Raw genomic sequence first — 15,708 nt, forward strand, 5'->3', positions numbered from 1 at the left:
CTACTAGTTCCCTCTTAACACCAGCATATTGATCCTAATACTTATCAACAATTTTGTGGCTTAATTTCACGTTTCAAACGTCTTGACAAATTGAAAATATTTGAGAGATACAATAGTTGCTGTTTTGCATATAATCATTATTTCCCCGTGATCACATTTAAATAGTTTTAATTCCATAAAACTATTCACCGTTGTCATCTTGCTGAGATCTTTTTAAGTTTCTTAAATAAAATCTGATCAATAACAACACTGCAAAGCACTAGTTGTGTTTGGTTGAAGGATCAATAGCAAGAAAGAAATTGATGACAAAACATTTGTAAGTTTTGCGTGGTTTATTTTATTTGTTATTTTTAAACAATAATGCGATAAAAACAAACTTTTAAAATTTTCCTTTCATTATACTAGTGATGACAACGTAATTTTACCGCTTTATTTAATCTAGCTTTACGGCTTATCAAAATAGTCGCTTTTATTATGTCAAGCAAATGTTTCTTTCACCTTCTTTGAATATAAAATTGTATGCTGCGCACAAAACTTCTTTCACATAAAACAATTATCTGCAGTGATGCAAAGTTTCTATATTAATTCATATACGAATGTAGCTAAGCTGCGCGCAATTAAATTTTCTTGCAAGACGATAATTCATGTAGTATAGACTAAAAGGTTTCGTGTTGTCATGTAACAAATATTCGTTTGCTGGCACTTCTTACTCTTCTTAAGATATGAATTATGTTGTGTCATTTTAGACATATTTACATTAAGAATTTTCTAGATATTGTTGAATTATTTAGTAACTGACATGTCCTTATTTTAGTTTATCACGTCTATTTCCTCGTGTAAAATATGGTTTTATTATTCGCAGATATTGACTAATTTCTGACTAAAGCTAGAGTTCTAGAGAAATCTAAATAATAACAATTCATAAGGAAGGCGGTCAGAGTTGACGCTTCATTAAATGCACCTTACCGGGAAAACAATTAGACAAATTTAAAATACTGAGAATTTAAAAACAATTATTTCTTCATCAAATCAATTACGATAAGGACAACGCATGTCGAATAACTATGTAAGTCAATGTAAATGCTAAATGGTAGAGACGCGTTTAAATCTTTCAAACACAAAATGGCACAAGTCAAGGTCATTTTTTGTTTTTCAAATTTATACGTATTTTAAATAAAAGTTCCTGTTCAATAACTATTTACATTTTTCATGTTTCAAATTACCTATAGATGAAAGTAAAACAATTGGTGAAAAACAAGAAATTGCGTGGCAGACACGAGCACGAAGTAGCTACTAGTGTTTCCTAGCAATTTCAGACGCGAATTTCTAACATGTGCTATACCATACATGGAGTCAGTGATTGATTTTGTCCTAAAACTTTTCTAGCCATCTTCAATAAACCTTTCATTTATTCTTGCTGCTTTCCTTAAACAACAAAACTTTATTGAAATACTTTTCCCTCAATTTCTACCCTCTTAACCATGTTAAACTGTCCAGGGGCGGCTCTAAGGGGTATCAAGTGTGGCACTGTGCACGGTCAGAATTCGAAAAAAATGTCGAAATTTAGACATATAACATATATTTCCTTAGTTTATGCAGCTTATTGAGTATAATTTTTAACCAAAAACACTAAAAAAACATGAACTGCACTTGTTGACGCAATGAAAATTTGCATTGAATCGACTGATTTATTAGTCATCGTATTATTCCGACGTTTAGATTTGTTTAATGTAATCCGATTATCCTATAGGCGACGGCAATCTTACCGTTGGACACGATCAGTGCGCGTTTTCTTGCCCAATTTCGGCATTTTCAACCACAGTGACGTAATTCTAGAGGGTGTCCAACCAATTAAAGATCACAGTTTTGGTCACCTGATTGTAGCAGGGCACAGTTGGCCACGGTTTCGCATTATTTATTGCGCAATTTCAAAGTAACTACACGGAGTTAAAAATAACTTAATCCTAATATCAAATTACGAGTGCCGTGTGTATAGTCAGTTTATATTCGGACAATATTACTTCAGGTCCACTGAAAACACCTTTGAAAACGCTTTTCTCTGATTTATCAAAATATATGTTGTTGATATACACCGAGTACTCTCATAATTTTTATGTAGTTTGAAAGTTGATGCAAGTTTGTTATTTGTCATTTCATTCTTTGAAAAATTGTAAATACTTCTTTATGTTTAGTACACAGGCTGATGGGAACTGTGTGTACAGTGCATGCTCCATTTCAATGGTAGGGGATGAAAGTTTATCACTCTATGTTGCCTTACCAGCATTGAAATTTTTTAGAATGCCAAATATTATGCTCACCATCCATTAATTTATAAAGAGCATAAGGATGGGGCATTTACATGTTTTCAACTTGCATTAGCTGTGTGCTTGCCTGATACTGCCCTTTCAGTATGTGAATAACATAGCCATATTGCAGCAGCTGTGGAAAAAGCTGAGGATAATGCACAGAGTTTTATGTATTTGTTACATCCTGCATTATTGAATCATACTACCCGATGGGAAATGATTCTTTACCAGACTTTGTATTCTCTTTGAACATTGCTCGTATTATCATGTTCCATGCATACTAAGCATTGCACACAGGAAGAAAAATGGTGCGGTTATTTTTGTAATGTATTGTATTGTTCTTTTACTTTTCATTGAAAAAAATGACGTGCTTCATCTTTCTATTGCTACCAAGGAAAAATACTGTGATTATGACAATGGATGAAAATGTTTTGATTTGATTATGGTAAGACTTGGCAAACACAAAGTAGTATTTACGGACAAAATTTAAAATTGGCCAAAATTTAAGAAATTTTTTCCCGTTCAGTTCATGAATAGGGTTTTCCTTTATTCCATCATATAATTTTCCAGAAAGCAGGAAATTGCTTTTCTGTGAGTTAAATTTTATAAAATTTTCTGGGGGAACATGACCCAGACCCCCCTAGCGGTCGTTCGCACCTTCCATGATCGCCTAGACACGGTCAGTGCATGGCTCAGATCCGCCCTTGCTGTCCATCGCAAGTAACTAAATATGTCTACAACTTTATCTCTAATTTCTGTATCTCAATGTTGAGAAAATACTTTGAAACATTTTAGAAAGTGCAATGAAGTGCAATGAAGTGCAAGAAGCTGAACGAAGTTGGGTATGCGCCTTGGCACCAGGTTTGACTTAGATACGACTCGTCACTCATCTTTAGTTAACAATTAAATTCTGAACAAAAAGGATTTTTTTAAATGCAGCTCGCATTGATTTGGCTGGAGGCTGGAGTGACACACCACCAATTACAAATGATGTTGGAGGTGAAGTGACAAATATTGCTGTAAAAGTTGATGGCCAAGTGAGTAATGGATAGCCAAATTTGTATTGTGTGTTTTAAATTAAAATCGTGTGTTTTTTTGCAGAAACCTATTGGAGCTAAAATCCGTAAAATTGAAGAGTAAGCCATATTATATAAAGAAGTATATTAAACTCATCGTCGTTAAAAATATTTAGCTATTTAATTATTCCAAGTTCTTCGTACAATATACCACAAACATAAGAAAAACCGTGTACTGTTTTTTTGTTGAAACACAATCTATAGTTAAGATGGGGGATATGCCTGCCCAATAAAAACTTGTTTGTTTGTAGGAATGAATTAGTTCTAGTCATACTTAGTAAAAAAAATGCTGATCCGAAAGAGTCACATAGAATAGTTTGCAAGGAGTTGAAAGACCTGGAGGATCGTAATGAACCTAAAGCTGAAGGTATGTTTAACAATGACAAGAAAGATAAATGTTCACAAAAATATTTAGAGTTATTCTTTATTATAGATTTTATTTCTATCATTTTAATCGTAAAAAGCTGAAGGAAGTAACTCATATTTATTAATACAACTGCCAGCTTATGCTGTATAAGTTGAATCAGCCTTAAACATTGACCTCTAAAAATGTTGAGAGGGGGCAATCAATTCATATATGTCATTATACATTATACACTACATATGAATTAATTACCTATTGCAAACTCATAATATTTGCACACTAATCTAGCATTAAAAAATCTCAATAATGTTTAAGAACTTTAACTTTATTGTTCATTGTTAAACTTTCATATCTAAAATGGGAAATTCATTATCTTGTTAACTCCAGAATGCACCTTGTCAAGAATGATTAATTGGTTCTTATTAGGGTTTGTAGGCTATAACCCTAGCCCTTTACTAAATTCCTATTGAGTGACGTATTCAGCGGTCGCTTTGGTCGGGCACAGCAATCAAAATAGTGCTTAATTTAGGTAGGTTTCAAAAAATTTTATCCATTTTTCGATAATTTGCAGAGTATAATTCATCTTTTTCTTGGATATCGATTTTTACAAAAAAAAACAACAAAAAAACACAAAATTGCTACTTCGTCAAGCTCTCAAAATTGTGAGCGCTAGATAGTATATTTTAAAGCAATTTTTCCGTGTGTGGTCTGGAATGAGAGTTGCTTCTTTTTCGGTTATAGTCAACGACTGCTTTGCTAACATGCAATATTTTTTCAAATGATATTTCATCTGAATTCAAGTTTTTATGGCTATTTACTTTAATTCTTTATGCAAGAAACGATAAATACTTTTCATAATTTTATAAATACCTTAAGCTTTTTTCTGAAGGTAAAATTTCTAATATTTTTGTTATGTTAATTTCAAATTAAATAACCACATTGAAGATATTTGATAGAAGAGAGGAACTTTTTATGCTGATACATATGAATGATTGATTCTATCACTTTGCCATTTACAAAATAACCTTAATAAATACAATTAATTTTGTTTTGGGATGCAGTAACTTTTGTACAGAGCAATATGCATCAATATAAACAAGTACTACAGCGTCTGAAAAGAAAACAACTTTTGAAGTTTTTGAATGAAGTAAAAAAGGAGCCTTGTTGTATTCAGGAAATGTCTACTGATCATGATAACAAAAGAGATGGAAGGAATCCGAAAGATGAACTAAAGATAGAGAACAGAAGAAATAGGCTTAAGAAAAAGATGCTCAAAACAGGCAAAAATTGAGAATGTGTTGTATAGCCAATGATCTTTTCCATAATGCATGTGGTGTGAGTGATGTGCTTCTATGAAGAGCAGTAGTAGTACAATTCTCAAATAGATTTGAAGGAAGAGAGTAGCCTGTAGTCATCCATTGCGAAGCAACAGATTACAGTCCAAAAACTAAATTTAGGTTACTTGAATTGATGTTGGTCAAGTTGATAAAAAATTCTTTGTATTTTATTGCTATTATGTTTACAAAATCAAAATTTACTCTGATTGAATGCCCCGGACATCTCTGGTTAATCTTCAATCTAGAACATTCAGTAATTGCACCTCTAAACCAGATCACTTGATAATCTGTTGAAACCGATTTGAAGAGATCGTTAAAACCTATCTATAGCAAGAAAACGTACAATTAAAACATCAGCTAAGGTTATGTAGATGTCGTACTTCACTACATTACATGGTGACTAACGAGCTCGAACTACCCAAACAACCTACATAGCTATAAGAAAATACTTCCTATTTTCTCGTGAGCTATCCTTTATGCTCATTTGATTTATAAACGTAGCATCTGAGGCGCCACATGATAAAGCATGAATCAATATATATAATTCAGCGTAACCGCTTTTGTAACATGGACCTGGCAAGAGTAATTACTTTTTCAAATAGCTACGGCACGACAAATATATAAAAGTAAAGGACATCAGACTGCTATTAAGTCTATCGTAAAATCTTGTACAAAACGCTCAACAGATATACAAATTCCATAATTTTAAAATTTGAACATAGCGATTTGAAAATAAAAGTCTCAAGTGAAACTAACAAGTCAGTATAGTGAAGTTTATCCAAGAAAAAGTAAAAATAACACAATTTAAAGTCAAAAAATTATAATGGTGCTAGTGATTCTAAAATTCAGTATGAATTTTTTCCAGTCAAACTAAAATTGCAGTGAAAAACTTAAATATATATTTAAAACTTGGTTGTTGTTTCAATTGGCTTTTACATACATTACTAAAAAATAAGTGCGATTGATCATTCGTAAGTGTTAGATATTTAACATTATTATTGTTAAAAGTTGATTGCCTCTAAAAAAAAAGTCAGTTGTAGGTAATGTGTCAAAAACATAGTTTGGTTTGATACAAGAATAACTGACATACAATGTGATTCAAGTTGTGTATCGTTTTTAAAATTATTTGAGATAAATGATCAATGAACCAATTACATCTTATATTTTAGGTGCACTACTTAAAGCAGCTTTCTTGTGTACTAAAGTTGTAAATATCGAATCAGAAAAACATTAGCTGACCAACTGCGAGAAGAAGGATATAACTGCGGTTTTGAGTTGCACACTTGGTCAAATTTACCACAAGGCTCAGGCATGGGAACAAGTAGTATACTTGCTGGCGCAGCTTGTGCTGTAATTGGGAGGATTACAGGAAAAAATTACAGTGAAAAAGAATTAATAGATCTTGTGCTAAAAGTGGAAAAAGAAATGTCAACTAATGGAGGTTGGCAGGATCAAGTTGGAGGGTTGATAGCAGGTGTTAAATACACAAATTCGCCAGCTGTAAAAGATGAAGAACCAGCCGGCGTCTACAAGCGATTGACACATTTTTTTCAAACCATTTTTCAAGTTGGAGGGTCGATACTAGGTGTGAACTATACAAATTCCCCAGCTATAAAAGATGAAAACCAATCCGCGTCTATCCAAAGCAATTGTTAGTTACTGATGACAAATTGAACAAACTCTGCAGCAGAATGGCTTTAATATTTACTGGAGAAACAAGATTAGCTAAAAATGTTCTTGAGGTTCTATTGAAATTTTTTGCACAAATTGAAATTTTGATTTGAACATCCTGGTCAGTATTTTAATATTTACAGAATGTAATAAAACAATGGGAAAACGGTGAGGACAGAATAAAAGAAAACGTACAAGAACTGAAACAAAATGCAAATGAATGTGCCGAAGCTTTGATTCAAGGTAAGAAAACCACCACATAAACTCCAATTTCATGTAACAACAGAACGCTATCTACAGGTGCCAAAAGTAGAATTTTCTTAATTGCGCCCATTGAATATAATGTGTACTAATAATGCATAAATATATTTTGGATAGTTTGTTATTATTATAGCTTTGCTTAATTCAGTAGCAAATTTAGAGCTCCTCAAAATGAATTATTGTTGGTACATTTTAATTTAAAAGCAGCTACTTTAGAAAAACATCTATGGTTTTGTGTTTCTAAAATAATGTGATTTTATCAATGAATTTGTCTTCAGGAGGCTTACAATTGTAAATAGATGCAATTGCAGTAATTTATTTCAACGAACCCTAAATATGGCTAAATATTCGACATATTAGAACACATGCTATGTTTTATAGGTAATATAACCAAGCTGGCAGAATGTCTGAACAAATATCGTGAGCAAAAATCAATAATGGCGCCCGGTTTGTAATATTTGACAATTGTAATTGCAAGTTATATGTAATGAATTACATGAGTTCTTTCTGATAACATGTTTAGATTCTGAACCAGAGGAAGTTCGCGACTGTTATAAAATTCTTAACAAGCATGAATGTGCTGGTAAGCCTTTTTTACATAAAAGATAAATATTGATGCTCAATCTTTGTTACATATTTAAGATAAGGATATTGATTATTTTTGAAAGTAATTCACATCATACGTTCCTGTCGTACAGCATGCACAATGTTTTGAACATTTATGTTAACATATACTTAATTTTGTGAGTGTCCTGCAAGAAGAATTGAAAAGCAATACATATGATGTATATTAGGTTACTGCTTGGTTGGAGCTGGTGGAGGCGGTTATTTGGTTGTTATCACAAAAGAAGGAAAAACGGTTGAAGAACTGAGAAAATTAGTTTCACCCAAGGTAACGTTACTCGCATAAATATAAAGTAGTTTAGAATTCTTCACTAGAAAAATAACCTTATGTCAATTTTATTTACAGTATGAAGTGAACAAAATACAAATAGATAACGAAGGTTTGGTTTTCACCTCTCATGCAGACTGGGTGGAGGAAACCAAGAAACTAACACAAGATTAAAAATTGTGGAGAACAATGTAGCTGCCAGCAACACAAGCGCTAATGGATTTCTTTTTTTGTTGGATTCATATATATTTCTGCACTATATTCAATGTTAAGCTCCATCGACATCTTTTGTTTTCAAGAAATATAAAAATGCATATATGAATATGATCACTCCTTGCATATAACGACACTGCCCAACGCTAAATCACTGCACGATTAACAACAATTCATTACAGTTGGACTATAGTGCTTTAAATACTCTTTATCCTTGCACAATCCATAAAAATATTACTATTTTAACTGTGTAGTCCTTGCTCCTTTTAATAAATCTAGTTCATTAAATGAAAGTGGTTGCTACTTAATTGAACGGTAGACTTTTGATCATATGAATTTTTATTACAAACACAATTTATTGAAGCCGATTTATGAAATGCTAAAGCTTTTCTGTGTTTATAAAAGTACACATGAAACAAAACGTAAAAATATCCCAAAGTTATTGAAAATAAAATACAAATCACAACAAAGTCGATTCATTCCATAGTTCCTTTTCAAGAGTTGTTTAATTTGATCTTTTCGTTGGTCCTCATACTTAAATCATTACATCTGATGGAAAATCAAAATCTTTCTCAAAGAAAAAGGAAAACGGTAAAATGCAAAAAATTATTAAACCATCCATTTAATTTTTTCCTGTCTTTCTGCTCAACGAAATTCATATCTGATAATGTTATTTTACCAAATTTTATATTTATTTAAAGATATGGACTTTGTGAAAAAGTTCTATGCTTATATTTCTCTACGTATGAGTGGTTAGTAAACATTTGCAGTTGTGTCAATATTAGTAAATTTTATGAAGAGTACTGCAGAAATTTGTCTCGAACAAGAGACAGTTGCCAGTTTATGCCAAATATTTTAGGCTTGACAACTACTAAGTTGTTAAATATGGAGAAATTTAATGCAAAATTTTTAATCGGTCATTAAAAGCATACTGCATAATCTTTTGCTATACAAGCTACTGTTATTCAATTCCTTATTTAAGTTAAGTTAATAATCTAGCATTTAGAAAACAGAATAAAAATTTTACATTAAACAAATAGATAAAATATTTCAATAGCCTTATAATACATAGTATTAGTGCTTTTCAGGCTTTTCTCATAGAATTCTTTCATTTATAAAAAAAATGTGAGAGGTGCTTGGGTGGAATAAATGGTGGCGGTATTTTGATTATTATAAAAAAAACACAAAAACTTGAAGATACTAAAAGACCATCCCATAAAGTCGGTAAAAACGTCGGTAACCCAACTCGTGAATAGAGTTGTCATTCATTCTCCTTCAGAAAAGTAAACTCGCTTCATTTTCTATTTATGTAGTGTGCAGTACGCGAAAAAATTAGAATACAAATCTTTTTATTTTCATTACACGCACTTACGAATATGACCCTTCACCAAATCTTCGATCTTCATATGCTTACACAGCTTAAGATGAACATAATTCATAATTGCTCATCTTGCAATCCTGAAAAATAATATCATTCTGATTGCAAGGTCCTTGTACTTGTAAGAATATACTATTCGAACATGTATATTAAGGTGGCGGCTTATTAATTTAAGAATCGACTTTTGGTCAACTGATTTTTTGTTTCTGACAAGGTTCGAAGTATATTTGAAACCGAACATAAAAGAGACTTGAAACAGGAAAAATATGACAAATTTCATTCTTTCCTCAGCATTATTTCGAGCACTTTTGACTAATTTGATCTTTTCGTAAGCATTCCTCACAAAAAATTATAGTAGCTGAAAAGTTTTTGAAACAATAATGTCTGAAAATATGGATTTAGTATATCCTTACTTTTCCCACACATTAACGACACTACAAGTTTAAAATCAGTGTAACCTAAACTATCAATAAATATGTATAAGTTAATCACGAATCCCTCAATTTGTAGAGTGGGCTGCCTCTTATTACAGCGTCGATGCAATTAAGAGAGTCCGGTCAAACATAGATATTTTATGGCGATATGTGGCTTGTTTTCTCCTTCCTCGGTGCTATACTTTTATTAAACACTCAACTCGTCTTCGAAGGTTTTTGTTAGTTATAAAATGAAATTGAACTGTATTCCTGGAAAAGAGATGAGCTTGGAGAGAGAACAATGGAAACGTCATGCAGTAAACATAATGACTGGAAGTGGTAGTTTAATGATTGGTATTAATATCAGCCACGCTATGTCAATGCAGTTTCAATAATTTTTAGCAGCAAAATAGAAGTTAAAGCTTTCAAATCAGTGACGCGACTTATGTTTATAGTTCAAAAACGATTTATCAAATTTAATCATTACAATTTTGTTTGATCATTAAATTTTCGTTCTGTAATCTTTTGTATTTCATCGTCAAAATTCTGTTTTATGTATGAAAACTTATACAAATATTACCTTAGTAAAAAGATCAGTAGATAAAAACATATCTAGAATTATATTAACTGGCTGACTGATAAGCGGGGTGGCTCGACTGGTTCGACCGATAACGGAGTTCAAGAACACTTATTCAAGCCATTCCATTGGTCAATAGCCAGATCAGTGGACGATCTGGAATTATCTCGACAGATTTAGCGGGGTGGCCGGAGTGATAAGGGAGTCCAACTGCTATCGTGTAAATGGTTCAGTTAAATTTTTGTCTTACTGTGATTGGTTTGAACGATTTCGACTGATAGCCAACTGAACTAACATAGTTGAGCTCACTGTCTGAATTGAATGTTTGATCGTTTCATAGTAATTTTGTAAAGCATGATAGAAACTAAACTACAATCAGATGGAATTCATGGAAATCTTCTACAAATTCATATATTGACATGAATGCTGCTGTCCAAACTGTGATTTTTTTCAAAAAGGTGAAAAACTTATGGATGAATTGTAAATGCTTGGCAAAGACGATCTCGCGAGCGACATTTCAGTCATTGATGTTCAAAAGCAAGCCAGCATTGTTTTGAGTTTTCTCAGCAGAAACTTACATCCAAAATCGTAAGTAAAGGAAAACTGAAGTGTATGCATAAATGTAAAACATCAAAGTCAATTTATGCGAGTATGTGATGCGATATATGTTAATATGGCGTATGGTAAGCACATTGATGCTTCTAAAGTTGTTGTTGCTGAAGGACATTTAGCTATGATTTTTTTAGTGTTTGGGGAATCGTGGCCGTTATATGGCAGCGAAATCCTACATTTCTGCAAATATATTTCAATGGACAAAAAACCTGTAGCCATAAGGCGCCATACTATTATTTACTTTATCATAAACAAATGTTTGGGGCTTTTCAGTTTATGGACATTGCTTATTCAATCATTGGGCAGTTATACTACACATTGTTTAAGATTTGAGAAAACTAACATTGACTACATGAAAAGATGTTTACTATAACCTGTGATTTTGAGTTTTTATCATCCATGAAGCATTTCTTTTGACAATTTGACTGGAATGGTATTAAACCTGAGTATTTCACATACATGAAATGTTGTCCCATGTCACATATTGTCTCCTTTTCTAACTAAACACCTCATGTAGAGATGTCATGGTGTGTTGATTAACAGATCATACCAGATTGCCTTCCATAAATTCCAAAATGCTATTGATGTATGAAAAGCATTTTCTATAAAGTAAAAATGTGTTCCTTTGTATGCAAATAAACCTTGAAATTTGGCAAAACAGCAAAGTATTTTTTATGATCACTAGGTAATTTTTCTGCTGATCAATATAATTTCTAAACTAAATTATTTCAGATTTACATTTAAACGAGCTTTGATCATATGAAAAGATATTTATCATAACCAGTAAGCATGACACATGAACCAATTTTAACAATTATGTAATTATATGATAAAAGACATGATGGTCACATTCTGTTTGTATAGGCAAATACAATGCTACTGGTGACTGCTATATAGTACACCTTGCATATACTTACAGAGGATAATAGTCTAGTGAAATGCCTAATAAACATTAATAGCCTTAACCTGTCCACATTTTCACTCATATAATTTTTGCTTAACCTTTGGCAGAAAAAAATTTTGAGTTTTTTCTCAAAAAGTGAATTTGCTGGCACTGTATGTGGAGATGGGTAAAGGGTTTCAATAAACTTGCATGGATTGAAGTCTGAGCTTTTCTACATCTATGAACTGTCTCTTGGAGCACCAAATTTCTAACTTAACTCATTACATAGAGGTTTGAATGGGGGTCTCTAGTGGGGTCTATGCCTGACAACTTGGTAGAAATTTTCAAAGACTTTATCTTTGTTGGAATAGCACTACTGTAAAAAAAATTTACGTTCCTAGACATGCTAATGAGCCATATGTTTGAAATGATAATGAGCCTAAATATTTGGCAAAACATTTAATTTTGGTTCACTTCATTTTTTTTTTGAAAAAACGTAAGCAAAATGTGTTGCTTTTACGTAAAAACGATGCCCACAAAATACATTTTGAATTGCTCTAAAACGCTGAAAATGGCATTTCCAAGGCTCTGAAATTCAAATTTTCCAGGGGAGAATGCCTCGGACTTCCCTAGTTGTGGAGCGCCTTCGGTATTCCATGACTGATGTTTGAAAAATCCTAGATCCGCCCCTTATAGACACCAGGTATATGATATATTATTATCTCTAAATTAGTGAAATGTTATAATTGAATTTTACAACTAACACCGAGTTTATAGCTGTTATGTTTCTTGAGCATAGGTTGTTTGATTAAATTGGCTTTTTCTATCTCATTGTTCTTTAGAGCGTGTTTTATATATCTGTTTTTAGTTTATAGGTATATTTTTGCATCATTCTTTTGGTTGACTCATGTAAATATGAATCCCGACTGCATCTAATTATTGCTTTGGCTCTCTCGTTTGTCTACAACCAAATGAATAACCCAGGTATAAAACAATTTGTATGTCAATGAACCACTTACATCTAGGACTTTAAATTTATTATGGCTAATTTGTTTGTATTATACTATGAAAATTGTATATATTCTTAGCCTACTGAAACATATTAAAAGCCATCGATAAGCTACATATCTCAAATATTCTGAGTTACTCCCAAAAGACAGAAGAAGTTGACAATAATATTATTGCCTTGGCCATTAATGTACCTATTGATGTAAAGGAATGCAAGACTTCGCACCTGTATCTTATCTCTAAAGAGCTGATTTTCTAGTTCAGTAATGTCGGTATACAGAATATGGTTAATGGTTACGATATTCTCAGCAACTCTGTGACAGTCACAAGTTACTTCAACACCTGTGGTCGAGACGTTAATGCAGAAAGCTTGATTGTCAAGAGTTACGCATGTTCAAGCTTATACTAATAATCGAAGTGTCCAACATTTAGCGCAAAAACGGCTGAATAAGTTTAATTGCTATTTATATTCATTATGCCTGTCAGCGAGATCAGTTACAAACTTCGTTTACGAACTTTATGACAAAATTGTGTCCTCCAAAGATTTATTAAGCAATATTTCTACTGATAGTAATCTTTTTGATACTTTTTCAAATTTTGTTGAATGAAATGCATTTTCGACACAAAATTTACCGATAAAGAAGCTTCATGCTTACATTGGTTTAAATTAATATAATACACTAGCGTTGTGTGTTACGTGTGTACATCTTATGACGTCACGAGCCATTTGTAGAAATGCGCATCTGATGGTGATCTTTAGCGTTAAATTAAACAACTAAATCAATATAATTTATGCTGAATCAAAAATGCTCAAATATACACCAAAATGTTCCTTAGAGTATATAATTTTCGTTTGGCCAAAAGAAGATTGGGTGAAATTTCGCCGGAGTTGCACTTTAAAGTCAAACTGCGTCGTATTTACCAAGAACTCATAATTTATTCAACTCACGTTGCAAACTCTTGAATTCATGCTGTGAATTCTTGATACGCTTCGTCTATCATCGTACGATAATGGCGACGCCGACAAAACAACAACTACGCAAACGAGATCTCGAGGAAAAACTAGGCTTAAACGAAAACAATATCATAAAATCAGGCTTCGATCAAGAAACAATCAGTATTGTTTGGGATATAGTGAACAAGAAATACGACGGTCTACGCGCTCATCCTTCGATCAATCAAGACGAGAACACTTGGCCTGACTGGGTGTTCTTTCTTGTCGTACATAACATTCATGCAGCAATATGGGCGATTGAGGAAAAGCATTTGAGAACAGTTGAAATGATTAATCAAGATTTTCTTACCCCTTACGACATTGCCAAATGTGTAAAGAGAAACTCCATCGTACATCGTTTTCACGTTGTAATACGAACAGACAGACGGTATTATGTACAAACAGACGAGTTGAATTTCCAAAGAAAGGATCCAGAATTCGATATATGCCTGTATGTTGGCCCGCTTAACTTATCTCTTTTAGGAATCCGAGTTATAATGGCAATGATTGCAAAACAGAACTATCTGTTGCTTCAGAGTGATTGTCTACAATATTGTAAGGATTTTGTGATGGTATATTTTGATTTGATGGAAGAAGAATTAAGTCCGGAGCACGTTAAAATTTTGGAGGGGCTGACAGTTACAACAAATGCATTGTCTGCTGCCAGTGAACGAAGCAGTCGACAAAATCCCACCGCAGGTTGGTCGCTGCGTTCTTTCCTGAACTCTACGGTTGTTCAAGTGTATGTTGGCATGATTCTTGCTGGAATGACGCTGTATTTTTTTAATCTTGCAGTTGGGAAGTAATCACTGATTTTACAAGCAATTTGAACTTTTGGATAGGTTTCTTATCCGTAGGTCGAAAAAGTTCCTTTAATTAGGCAATTTTGTCGGTGTTAGTCTTTCTGTAATCAATTGCAATAAGTGGACGAAACATTTTAAAATCAATTCCTCAGTAGATATAATAAAATTGAGATTTTTGCGCACATACGGTAATACAGAAGACATTTTTAGTGACACAGTTTTCAATATCACACTTTAATTTCATAAAGAAGAAATACTCAGATACAATCAACAAAGTAATAATAATGTAAAAATTTTGTCACGTATATGTATGCTCCCTTGAAAATTCAAGATAATTTTGTATGGTGATAATGTCGCCATTATAAAACTCTGCATTTATTCATTTATTTTATTTTGTGGTTGTTGCCTACATTGCACTTAATCTAGTCTAAACTAGATTACTTAATTTGAGCTGAAAACGCACAACATTGACAGTGGATTCTAATTACACAAACAATAGTTCTACACAAATATATATCCAGATAATAATTACTGCTACGATACACTATATACATTTTCACCACAATCTACAGATAATTTATAAGCATGTTAAATATAAAAACTACACGATATATATCATTAAAAACTACTATTGTATGTATATACATGCACTTCGTTCATATTGAGCTCAACATTTTGGCACATACTGTTCTCTTTGCTGACGTGCGTAACAAGAAAGTGTACTGCTGTTTCTAAAACAATTCTTTATGAGATAACAAAGAAAGCTCAGTGTTGCCTTATTCTCTTAAAAGTAAATTTTACTCTTAAAAAAATGCCATGATTTCCATTCCATATTGACTTCTACCTTCTTTGGCATCTTTTAAGATGCAATATCTACTATATACAATAATCACGTGGGTTCCTTACGCCTTTATAAACCC

The 15,708-nt window shown here is 32.5% G+C and overlaps 2 protein-coding genes across 4 annotated transcripts; both read left to right on the forward strand.

Annotated features, from left to right (window-relative positions):
- Positions 1-185: 185 nt before the first annotated feature.
- On the forward strand, positions 186-8,413 carry LOC124458060 (L-fucose kinase-like). 3 transcript variants are annotated; one of them, XM_047008166.1, is made up of 13 exons: positions 186-316; positions 2,701-2,751; positions 3,102-3,167; positions 3,246-3,343; positions 3,408-3,442; positions 3,634-3,749; positions 6,253-6,596; positions 6,707-6,825; positions 6,898-6,997; positions 7,397-7,462; positions 7,539-7,598; positions 7,810-7,907; positions 7,986-8,413. In XM_047008166.1, the coding sequence occupies exons 7-13, from the start codon at positions 6,395-6,397 to the stop codon at positions 8,079-8,081; spliced, it is 741 nt and encodes a 246-aa protein (XP_046864122.1). In that variant the 5' UTR covers positions 186-316; positions 2,701-2,751; positions 3,102-3,167; positions 3,246-3,343; positions 3,408-3,442; positions 3,634-3,749; positions 6,253-6,394; the 3' UTR covers positions 8,082-8,413. The 3 variants fall into 3 exon arrangements, with proteins under 3 accessions (XP_046864122.1, XP_046864120.1, XP_046864121.1); XM_047008164.1 differs by lacking the exon at positions 2,701-2,751; XM_047008165.1 differs by lacking the exon at positions 2,701-2,751 and having other exon boundaries at positions 6,707-6,818; positions 6,891-6,997.
- A 5,579-nt stretch (positions 8,414-13,992) lies between these two features.
- On the forward strand, positions 13,993-15,447 carry LOC124457520. Its single transcript, XM_047007753.1, has 2 exons — positions 13,993-14,684; positions 14,781-15,447. The coding sequence occupies exons 1-2, from the start codon at positions 14,003-14,005 to the stop codon at positions 14,789-14,791; spliced, it is 693 nt and encodes a 230-aa protein (XP_046863709.1). The 5' UTR covers positions 13,993-14,002; the 3' UTR covers positions 14,792-15,447.
- The last annotated feature ends 261 nt before the right edge of the window (positions 15,448-15,708 follow it).

The sequence above is a fragment of the Xenia sp. Carnegie-2017 genome, unplaced genomic scaffold, assembly GCF_021976095.1.
Source record: "Xenia sp. Carnegie-2017 unplaced genomic scaffold, XeniaSp_v1 HiC_scaffold_6, whole genome shotgun sequence".
In the NCBI taxonomy this organism is placed as follows: Eukaryota; Metazoa; Cnidaria; class Anthozoa; order Malacalcyonacea; family Xeniidae; genus Xenia; species Xenia sp. Carnegie-2017.

Excerpts from the sequence above, each read along its gene's own strand:
- LOC124458060 (XM_047008166.1), top strand. The coding sequence starts at position 6,395 with ATGGGAACAAGTAGTATACTTGCTGGCGCAGCTTGTGCTGTAATTGGG. Across the intron at positions 6,597-6,706 it reads GCCAGCTGTAAAAGATGAAG|AACCAATCCGCGTCTATCCA; the intron begins AACCAGCCGGCG and ends ATAAAAGATGAA. Across the intron at positions 7,463-7,538 it reads AAAATCAATAATGGCGCCCG|ATTCTGAACCAGAGGAAGTT; the intron begins GTTTGTAATATT and ends TAACATGTTTAG.
- LOC124457520 (XM_047007753.1), top strand. The coding sequence starts at position 14,003 with ATGGCGACGCCGACAAAACAACAACTACGCAAACGAGATCTCGAGGAA.